Source organism: Arachis hypogaea, chromosome 13, assembly GCF_003086295.3.
Source record: "Arachis hypogaea cultivar Tifrunner chromosome 13, arahy.Tifrunner.gnm2.J5K5, whole genome shotgun sequence".
NCBI classification, from domain to species: domain Eukaryota; kingdom Viridiplantae; phylum Streptophyta; class Magnoliopsida; order Fabales; family Fabaceae; genus Arachis; species Arachis hypogaea.
Genome location: NC_092048.1, coordinates 144,492,097 through 144,503,741, shown reverse-complemented (window position 1 = coordinate 144,503,741; position 11,645 = coordinate 144,492,097). Strand labels below are relative to the sequence as shown.

Sequence of the window (11,645 nt, the reverse complement as noted above, 5' to 3'; positions counted from 1 at the left end):
TTTAAAAAAAATCCCATGGTAAACAGAAGGCAACAGTTGTCACTTTTTAGGAAATAGTTTATATTTATCTCATCCCTCTTCTATTAATATAAAAGAATGTAGGTAAATTAGAGTATCCTCCAATAGGAAGACGCCGCGTGGTAAGAATTACATAGCTTTGGCCAATCATAAAGAAGGCGTGACGCAATGCTCGGGGACCCCGTTAATTTATAATTATATTTAAGGTTTCATCTGAATTAGGTAACGTGCTATTATAAATCCATAATTCCGTAAATAAATAAAACGGCGAAATATATCGTTTTTCATTCAGATCGCAGTGTCCGACACGCGCATACCCACTTCAAATCAATAAGGTTGGGGAGTCTGTGCCGGAAGGGAAACAGAAAACCCTCTTTTCGTTTTCCGGCGATATCGTTCTTTCTTCCAACCGTTTCCGGCCATCTCATCTCCCAGCAACCATGGTATTCCTCTTTTCCTCCTTTCTTTATGTTTGTCTTTTTTGGTTAAATTAATCTAAGGAAATTCATCTTTCTTGAATCTCAACCTAGATTTAGATCTAATATGTTCGCTTCTTGATTCTCAGCTGCAGTTAGGTTTTCTTTATTTATCGAACCGGATTTGTTGCGTTTGATGCTTTGATATGAAAATTGGTTTCTCTCAATTCTGATCGGATTTCTTCTAATTAACATGTGATAATATTCAATATTAACTAATTAATTCCTGAACCCTACGGTTCCTTAGAATTTTCGTTAATAGCTTGTGGATCGTATTGCCCCTAGGTTAATTTAGGGTTAGGGATCTGATCTTAATTCGGTGAACAAGTCAATTATGTGTTCCCAATGTGATGTTCTGTGATTTGGATTGATTCAATTCATGTAACGATTTTGATTGAGATTATTATTATTGTTAATAAAAATGGGGAAATTGGGTGTAGACGACATCAAGGCGACTTGCGGACAGGAAAGTAGAGAAGTTTGAGAAGAACATCACAAAAAGAGGGTTTGTGCCAGAAACTAACACTAAAAAGGGAAAAGACTATCCTGTTGGTCCAGTCCTGCTCGGTTTCTTCGTCTTTGTTGTCATTGGATCATGTGAGTCTACTTGTTCCTAATTTTCCCCTTTCTCTTTCTCATTCTAAATTGCCGTTATTATTAGAACTACATTCTTATTTCGGATTAATATTTTACCGATCATAATGATATAGAGTAATTACTTGGTAGATGTATGTGTTGTTTACACAAAAAAAAACATCGGTGATATTCTGCAATGTCCTTTGCAAAATTCGGAAAATTATGTCGATTGTATTGCAATTCTACTTGGTGACTCATGCAGGATCTTGCTTTCATATCTGTTTCTCCTTCAAGTGTAGGGATGGATGACATAGAGTTTTCTCTTGAATATTAGGATAGTGTTTGGTAGCTGATTTGTAATATTTTTATACTGTGTGCGCCTTTCTTCCATTAGCATCTTCATTCATGGCCTTCAATTTTCCAGTGTTGCTGATTCTTTTTTTGTGTGGGTTCCTTTGGCAGCTATCTTTCAGATAATCAGGACAGCAACGAGTGGAGGCATGGCATAATTTGAGTTATATGCTTTGGACTGTGTCGTCATCTCTTAGCGCTGTAGAAAATGGCAATACTTTTGTACTCGTTCTTGTACTTGTACTAGACTCGGTTCCTGTTCACGTTTTGATGAACTATGAGGATTTCTAATTAAAATTACTACTACTACAGTATTACTACTGCTATCTATGCCTACTTTAATTTTATACAGACCGGATGACTTTCTGAAACTAGTTAACTTAGGATTGTATTTAATTTTGCTTTAACTTTTGTATTAATTTTAGCAATAATATAGTTCATAATTAAACCATGATTTGTAAGAGACTAAAAATAGGGAAAACCAAAAGAGATGATAGATCGTTGCAAAGAGATAGAGGTGGAAAAAAAGCACTTGTTGAATAAAATAAAACCATCATTTTTTCACGTAACTGGTGCCACCTTATAAAATACTAACATCAATTTTTGTCACGGGGTTGGGTAGGAGTTGGTATATAAACGTCCTTATACATATAGCATTAAAAGAATATAGTTAATAAACTAGACTTCTAGTAAGATACATGCATTTTGTTATTTATCCATACATATTTTGATGGTGTCAGTAAATTTAAACTAAAATAAGAACAAGCATATTTGAGAGGGGCGAGATAGTGAGACGAAAACTAATAGGCTGCGGCGGATTGCCAAAATCCGTCTCTAGCAGATGACACAAGGTAAGGGGGCCAATTGACATTTGCCAACACGCCCGCATGGCCGCATAGGGCATTAGCTCTATCATTAAGCTAAATGGCATTGAGAAGTGGCTCCTTTCATAAACTACCATGATCAATGTCCAAAAGAGATGGGTTTATATCTACGTAAAAATGGGTCTCTTCATTCGGCGTTCTTCATTTTCCCTTATCTATCTTTTTCTCTTAGATGGATTTATTTTCGTGGGTGGATCATTCTACATAGAAGAGTAAAACAACAAAGATAATGTTAGAAAAGAAAATGAAGAATTGATTACTATTCGTTCAAATACAAGATAAAAATACATATATTTCTCTGTTTAGACTGTAGAGCCATGAGAAATATTTGGATGTTCACAGGCCGGAACACATTTAATGTATGGTTCATAAACAATTATAATCTTTGAGTTTTGATTTTTTTTTTCTTTTTAACTTTTATAAGACACATTAAATGTACATAGGTACATACAAAAATTTATAGCAAGTCATTGGTAAGAAGGGGCTTAGAACGATCGGGGTTTCTCATCAAAGCAGCACACACCAAAATGCATCTGTTCACGTCTTCGCCAACATCCCAAAACTATTCGCTATGACTGCCTTCAAGATAGATGTAGCATAAGGCCTTGTGTTCAGTTTATAACTTTATATATTGCATGTCAAATAGTGAGTGTTGAATGTTGATAGATATGTTAATTTCTCTATTACAGCGGTTGCTTCCTTGTTTCTTTGGCTTAATATGGAGAAAATTACCTTCATAAGTTTAGTTAAAATGTACCTTGATTGGTTGGGGCATCAAAGCTGGAATCCCAGCTACTTCCAAAGTACAGTTTGCAAATTGTAAAAGTACAAATCATTGTCACACTTGTAACGTGTGAGCAAGAATTCACCATCGTTTTGACTTTTGAGACCCCTTGACATGTGGCATACTTGGTAACTCGATACCCTGTTCTGCTTCAGGAAATTTTTAGTGGATCAAAGACGATATAAAACATTTTACACCAATTTTATTTGAATGTGGAATCAAGTTTAAATAAAATAATGGGGACATTGCTTGCGTACACACACACACACACTAAGAAAAACCTCAACATTTATCATAGATCCAAGCAGATCCGTCCCTAAATCAAAACCTTCGCCCTCAAGGATTCAAATGAAAGCCAATCACTCAAAACATAAGAGACCTACACAATCATAAAACTGGACAGTATGAAGAAACTGAATCGCTGTAACCTATAAAGTATAAACCATAGCAATCACTTTTCTTCACAAACATATTGAATAAAAAACTAGGTTATCAGGTACATGCTTGATAGCATGAAGAAACACAAATCATTACAAACTTATATCATCTTTTCATACACTTTGTTTAGCCAGCAATGAACACTTATCGTTAATACATCGGCACCAACAGCCAGAAAACACATCAGTGGAGGGGAAAATGTCACACCATTGCTGTATCGTAAAAGCTAAATCAAGCCACTGCAGTTAAGCATGGATGAAATGCAGTACCACATGCTATAGACTGCCGCTTTCTTCCACGTGGCGCCACACACCCAGGAACCTTCAGCCATTCCCTGCTTGCTATGTCGTAAGTAACCAATCGATTCATGTGTTTCGATCTCAAGGACAACATAAGCAAACCTTTGTTCCCCAGGCAAGTCATTTTAATGTGCTTCCCATATAAGTCCAAGCACCATTCATTTGGCATTCTGTCTACCTCCTTCCATAAGAGCGTCATCTTCTGCAGCTCCCATATGCATACGCAGGTGGCTGCATTTTTTGTGAGCAACCCAACAAGCATAATCCGGCCATCACACTCGGCCAATGTGTGGTCAGTTAGATGCAATGGGGCTGGGATTATGTACTGTTTCCAAACCCCAGTTGCTATATCATAGGAAACAATCCCTTCTGGATCCGAATGCATGAAGTAAATTGTGCTGTCAATAGAAATAGATTGGGACTTGAAGTTGAGTGCTAATGGCAGCTTAATACCTACAGGCATGTTTCCTGGACGGCTCCAAGACTTCCTCATGGAGTCATAAACCTCATATTCTCCATCACAAGTAACCCATAGGATCTTGTAGCCTGCACCAGTTAAGTTCCCATTTGCTGTCATCCCTACAGCAACCGGAGACCAGACCTTAACTGACCTAGCAGGTAACTCCTTGAAGGATTGAGTCAATGGGTTGCAAACAAAGAAGTTTCGCTGACCAATTTCAAGAAAGCAAACTAGCCCCCCAGCAGATGCCACTGGGAAAAGAATCAACTTTGAGGGCAGTGCTGACACGGTTGGGTGATACCACTTTTTAATAGAAGGGTCGTACATGGCTCCTGAATTTGCACGCTCTTGGGTTATGATATAAAACCACGGGTTTGCGTGTTGAACTTGCGCACAATGCTGAGAAAAACTTGGAGAATTCAGCAAGGAATTCCAACGCCAGCATACAGAACGGAAACGGAAAAATGTGGCAATGGGAAGTCGAGCAATCACAGCCTCTATTAAATCCTCTGGAAAATCTTTCCAAATTTGTTGTTCCATAACTTCAGTCATAGAGGACCTTCCAGATGATTTCCCCCTGCTCTGATCTCTTCGGGGCTTCTTTGTAGATGGATGTTTTAGAGGTTCCACCATCCTCAAATTTCCAGACTTTCCAGCTGCCATTACAAGGCCACAGCAGTCATCTACAGAGTTATCATCAATATCAAGGAAGGACCATCTGTAAAAAATATAAGCGAAAATGTTTAACATACTACACACCATTAACTAGCAAAATAAATGTGCATACTAAGATCAGCATGATTCACAATATAATAATAATAAATCATCGTTACACATTTATATACAAAGTGATATTCTATTTGAAATTCAGATTGAGCCACATCATACTTCAACGATCGAGAATGTAACACCATGATGCAAATAATGCACAATATCCAGAATATATGTTGCATAGTCAATAGTGAACAAAATCTCAGCTCACACCACAAACATGGCTGTTTCAAATATAATCTAGTTAATAGTAAAAAACCAAACAGCTATTGCTAGAGATACTATTACTAAGTAGCAAGTACATGATAAGTAGAAAAATCCAGCCATGAAGTTTGCAATGATTGCTTAACGCAATGTCAAATGTACAGTTCATTATGTCACTATTCCTAGCTCTAGAAGTGCACGAAATCAACCATATTTAGTAGGGGGTGATAGCAAACCAAGGTGATCCATCTACTATTAACAGGAAATCTTCAAAATGCTAATAGTAAATCACTGTCAAACAGTATTGTAATGTACAAACACATCTTCGCATTCAAATGCAAAGGAAAGTAATGATCGTTCTTAACACTTTGCTGCTAAAAAAAATAAAGCACCCTTAACCGCAATAAGTAAAAATAAGAAGATTCTAATGTTCTTAATAGCAGGTCTCTCTACAGTGTGAGTATGTCTCTTCTGTTAATTATCTCCTTTTATTGTAAAACTTTGCTCTAAACTCCTGAACAATGAGTATTTCAAGTTCAAGTTCATAGCATTCAATTTTGGCTGATCAGCAAACCAATTTTTGATTTTCCAAAACTAAAAATAAACAGAATGGGATTATGCAGCAAATTTAAAATAAACAAATAAGTAACAAAGTCATGAAGGGATGATGAATTAGTTAGGAAAGGTGAGAGAAGAAGAATTTTGGGGGCAAATGGGAAGACATATGGTGATGAATTTCACAAACGATGCTTGTAACGTGATAGAATTAGGCAGGGAAAAGAAAAAGAAAATGTAACATGGAGAAAGCGAGTTACTTTAGCGTCTTACTAGGTTACCGTTCCAGAAATTAGGGAATCAGAACCGCAACGATATAGGCGATAGCAGAAATTGAAGGGCGGCAGAACAGAGAGAAAGAAAGCGAGGCGAAGGAGGGTTAAAGAGAGTAAAAAGCAAAAGAGGCATGGGAAAATGGAAATAGATCTAAGAGAAAGAGAAAGAGAAAGAGAAAGAGAAAGAGAGATACCTGGGATGATTGTGAAGAGAAGAAGACTGAAGGATGAAGGAAGATGAAGGAGACGTTGGGGAAGTGGTTGAAGATGTGTGAAGGAGCTGGTGCAGGTGAGCGATTAGGTGCCTCAGCATGGCAGCCTCCCTCTTCTTCCTCCTTCTTCTTCTTCTTTTGCAGTTCTGTGTCTCTGAAACCCCCCTCTCTCTCTAACCCATAACCAGAGAGGTCCGCGTGTTCTGAGTATGGAAGGAATTTCCACGTTGGAAGAGAAGAAAAACAGCGCAGTTATAAGCTGAGGCTCACCCGTGCGCCCACTTTATCCTCTCTCTCTTTCACTCACTCCGCATTTTCCTTTCTTATCAACTATTCACTTTACTTTATCCCCCTCCCTCCTTAATTATTTTTTAACTATTTTTAAAATCGCCCAGTAAATTGGCTTAGCCTTGTGGGATTCCAATTCCATGCAAAAACGTGAATGTAACTTTGAAAATATGTACGACTGAAGAAGAGTCTGAGAATTGGAATGAATTTGAGCACTGAATAATTGCATATATGCAAATTCAGTACGATCACCAACCAACACAGCACAACAGAATGCAGGCCAGTGCCACACAGTCACACCTTTTTTCCATCGTCACGTGTTTTTACCCAAATACCCTCCACTACTACTCATTCCTCATAAGTGCCTTTGCGCCAAGGGGTAGTCATTATGCCTCCCCACGCCTTTTGACTCGCTTCTTTAATCATCTATCATTATTTCATCCATTTTTATAAATTTCTTATTTTATACTTTATGTTAGGCAAATACAAAACATAGGGACTCCTATGGTTTCAAATCTCTCTGCCATTGGAATTTACACTTTTAAGCCACTTAATAAACAATTATTTGGAGTAATGCCGTATTATGATAGAAATTATGCTACAAATTAAATATAATGAATGTTAGACTAATACAGTGCAATATCATCATTGTATTAACATATATGTCTGTATAATAATTAGTATTTAAATGAATGACTGTTGTTGGCTAGTCTATTTTTGTAAAAAAAATCGTGACTTAGAAGATGGGTATTTGTAGGTAGCAAGTACTCCTTCACCAAATCAACTCATATACATACCAACATTCCCAAGCTATTTACAATTGCATAGAATAAAAATTGAATCCCAAAATACTTAAAAATTTCCCAAATGGACGAAACCTCTCCAAAATAAAAAAGCTTTATAATTTCGAAGATATTTCTCTTCATTGTCTTGTCATTTAATTGATCTTCATGAATAATGAATATAGAAGCTGACTAGTGAAACTTTTATTCATCTTTATTCTAATAAACATAATGGGGACTATGGTATGGTATGTATAATGAAAAGAAAAAAATGATAAAGTTGGGAAGCTTTGTTAAGGAGTGTCATGATTAATGAGAGACTTAAAAAGGAGGAGTTAGTAATAGAGGGGGATTAGAGTGGGTTCTTTTGAAACTTGAATAGAATGATTAGGTTAGTGAAAAAAAACAAAGAGGGATGGGGATGCATATTTTGCGGTGAGTAATGATTTCATTTGCTACCCATATGGAAATGATACATAGATAAGTACTACTTAGGTGGTTATATTCATAATTTCATATATTCCACCCTCCCTTTGGTGGGTTGGTACATAAATATATGGTTTGATAACTCATGATGATCATCATCATGGATTCCCTTCTTTTACGTGTGCATAATTGCATCCATCTAACCATCCATTACTTCTACGTGTGCCTTTCAGATCCCTTTTTTATCTTCTATATTCCTTAATCTCACCGCCTTGCCGATCTTACCAACTCTATTTTCTATTTTCTTCCCTCCTTGTTCCTTCCTTTTCATATAAATTCTAATGATTCTACGGGCACCATATTCCTTAATACAATTTTTCTTAGAAAATGTGCTTCATTTATTTGACAAACACAAATTTCCGGTCAAATACGCATAGAATATATTGGGGAATAACGTGTTATGATTTAATTTCTTGGCGTTTACAAAAACAAAATTAAAAGAGAAGAGAGACAAGCAATTCTCCAGAACGTGAGAATACATTCCATTGGATGCATGCTTTCGATAAAATATGTGTAAGTAATTAGTGAATTGTTGTTTGTTTGCCTGAAAATGATGACGTATTTGGGGACTTTGATAATGATTCATCCATGAGAATGAGGCAGGCGCTCAAGTGTGAACATCATTGCACATATCTGAATCTGACAGGGGAAGCTCATGGACCTTTGTTTTTCGGCCTCGACAACTTCATGGAGTTCATCGTTTAATGTGCTAATATTTTGGGCCCGGTCATGTTCTTAATAGGCTAGGCTAGGCCCCTTCCTAGTACTATCTGGTTACAACTATAATGGGCCATTTAATAATATAGTAATAGGCCCAAATAGAAACTGCCTTGTCAGGCGCAAAACAAAAAGGGCTCATTTTTCATAGACCAAAATTTTGAAACTTTAATAGTTGATACTACCAAAAAAAAAAATTTTAATAGTAAGGTTTAATTATTCTGTTAGTGTCTATAATTTTATCAAATTTACAATTTAATTTTTATATCTCTTTTTTTAATTGAGTTTTTATATTAATTTTAATTTTATAACTAGGTCCTTTTTTATATCAAAAACATTGGAAGTGTTTAAAAAACTACAAATCAACGTCTTATTAGCAGAAGTCTTGGAGCAAATGTTGTTATATGCAAAGTTCATGAAAGAATTGCTTAATAAAAAAATAACTCTAAAGAAAGATAAGACAGTAATTCTCACCAAAGAATGCAATGCTATCATTCAAACGAAATTGCCATAGAAATTAAAAGATCTTGAGAGCTTTTAAATTTCATACACTATTGGAGAAATCACCATTGGAAAAGCACTATATAATCTATGAACAAGTATCAATTTAATGTAACTGTCTATAATGAAAAAGTTGCGCCACAAGGATATCCCTCCAGCTAGCGGATAGATCAATAAAATTTTTTTATGGAGTCGTGAAAAATTTATTAGTCAAGGTAAAAAAAAAATTTACAGACTTTGTGATCATTGATATAGAAAAAGATAAGAGTGCTTTTATAATCTTGAAAAGACCTTTCCTAATCACTGGACATGAAGACCTTTCCTAATCACTGGACATACATTCATAGATGTTCAAAAAAAAAATAATATTAAGAATTCATAATGAATAAATGATCTTCAATGTTTTTAAAGCCATACAATATCCAAATAAAGCATAAAGTTGTATGAAAGTTAACTTAATTAATTGATTAGTGCAAGAGGTTATTGAAGAAGAATTCTTCCTCAACTCTGTGAAAGTTTTTCAAACTCCATTCTCGGAAGCAACTGAAGAGTTGGCTGAAGAAGATGATTTAGACCAGATAAGAAAAGCTATTGTTACCTTTTTTCAAGAGAAGGGTGAACCATTATATTACACTTGTGAAAGGTATAAGAAGCTGTTAGAAAAGAATCCACACTATGCCCTACCTAAATGGCTTTTAGTCCAATTCTTTTATGATGGACAAGTCTCAAAGATGATGATTGATTCATCGACTGAAAATTTCCTTAAAAAAAGAGCATCGGACGAGGTATGGACAGTGATAGAAGAAATGACTAAAAACATCGTAAAAAAGGGAAATAAAGAATTGGAGGGTGCATACTTAATGAAGGATGGCACTGAAAGGTGTTGTAAAGCATCAATCTCAAACCTAAAAGTGGTATTTGGTAGGTTGGTAGGTGGCATTTAGATATTCTTTATTTTTTTTATCTCAAAATCTGAAAGGTAATATTCTCTTTTACAATCCAGATGAGCAAGCAGGTTCGGAAGTGGGTTGGTATTGGAGTGGGTCTGCTGCCAAAGTCTATGACTCACGCAATGGTTACTTGTGGTTGTGTAAGCAGCTGTTTGGTTGGGAGGAGAGGGATAATTAACTTTGATTTTGGCGTCAGCTTGTTCCGGAAAAGCATAAGTTTTTAGTTTGGTTGTGTCTTAAGGAGGCTCTTCCTACTGCAAGTTTTCGCTTTAGAAGATGGATGTCGTCATCGGATAGGTATCCAAGATGTTTTTCTAGCCACTAATCAGTTTTACATTGTATTCGGAATTGTCCAAAAGCTCAGCTTGTCTGGCATAAGTTGGATATTTCTTGTCATCCTTTGGATTTGAAGAGCTGGTTCTTGTATCATAATAGAGAGCATCCGTTCAAGTTCTTTTCGGGACTTTGGTGGATATGGCGAGTAAGAAATAATGACATCTTTAATCCCCATTAAACTTGGCCTCCGGAAAAAGTGATTTGTCTAGCATTAACTTCAGAAAAGGAGTTTAGGAATATTTTTGAATTACAACGTATGTCCATTCCCTCTACTCTAAATGGTTTTTGGAATCCCCCATCCATTGGTACTTTTAAGATTAATTGTGATGCTAGTTATTTTGGTTCGGGTGATAGTGTTGGTTTTGCTTGTGTTATTAGAGATTGTAATGGGAGTTGGCAAAGGGGGTGTTTGGGAATGATTGAGAGTAATAGTATTCTTCAATGAGAATTGTTTGCTATTTGGAGAGGATATCTCTTAGTTTGGGATATGGGTCAACGAGATGTTATTTGTGAGACGGATTATGTGGAAGCATTTAATCTTGTTACTCAAGATGATTTTGGGTTTATTGATCAATTGGTGCTCAAAATAAGAGATATTATGTGTTGGAATTAGTGTGTTGATTTTCGTTTAATTATGAGAGATGCAAACACGGTAGCAGATACTATGACAAAGATGACGATGAAATTACAACTTTCGTATGTGGAGCTTCTTTCACCTTAAGAAGAGTTTAAGAGTAATTTTAAACGAAATTGTCCCTCTATTTAAGTAGTTATTTATTTTTATTTTTTTTATTTAATTTATTTCAGTCACCGAACAAAAAAAAATCTCCAACCTAAAAAGATTAACATCAAGCTAGTAATGATAAAAAAGTATTGGTTGAAAAGTAACCTAACAATGGTTAGTTTCTTTTCCTTTTCTTTTCATTTCATATTTGCATCCTTCTTCTTTTGTATGCATCCTTCATCTTTTGTTTACGTTTTTATTTTATATATATATAAAAAAAAAACTCATGCATGCACTATCACGTAACACTCAGCATTTTATTCTCCCTCCACACTCTTCATCAAAGTCTTTATTGTTTTTATTTTGTTTTACAGAAGAGATAAAATTTCATTAAATAAAAAAACATTATATTTAAGTTTAAAGAAGTAAAGTAAAATTTTTTGGATTGTATTATAGATACACAATTTGATTAAAAAAATCTTAAATAATAAAACAATTTTTTAGTTTCTAACTTACACCATAAGTATTATAGTAAAATATCTTTCTAGAGTAGATAAT

General features: G+C 35.4%; 2 protein-coding genes across 2 annotated transcripts; one reads left to right on the top strand and one right to left on the bottom strand.

The window, feature by feature from the left end:
* The first annotated feature begins 247 nt into the window (after positions 1-247).
* LOC112792601 (uncharacterized) lies at positions 248-1,745 on the top strand. The gene is made up of 3 exons (XM_025835907.2): positions 248-461; positions 935-1,091; positions 1,533-1,745. Exons 1-3 carry the CDS (start codon positions 459-461, stop codon positions 1,577-1,579), a joined length of 207 nt encoding a protein of 68 aa, XP_025691692.1. The 5' UTR covers positions 248-458; the 3' UTR covers positions 1,580-1,745.
* Positions 1,746-3,544: 1,799 nt separating this feature from the next.
* On the bottom strand, positions 3,545-7,556 carry LOC112792600 (F-box only protein 6). Its single transcript, XM_025835906.3, has 2 exons — positions 6,286-7,556; positions 3,545-5,004 (listed from the first exon to the last, which is right to left on the bottom strand). Exons 1-2 carry the CDS (start codon positions 6,402-6,404, stop codon positions 3,759-3,761), a joined length of 1,365 nt encoding a protein of 454 aa, XP_025691691.1. The 5' UTR covers positions 6,405-7,556; the 3' UTR covers positions 3,545-3,758.
* Positions 7,557-11,645: the final 4,089 nt, after the last annotated feature.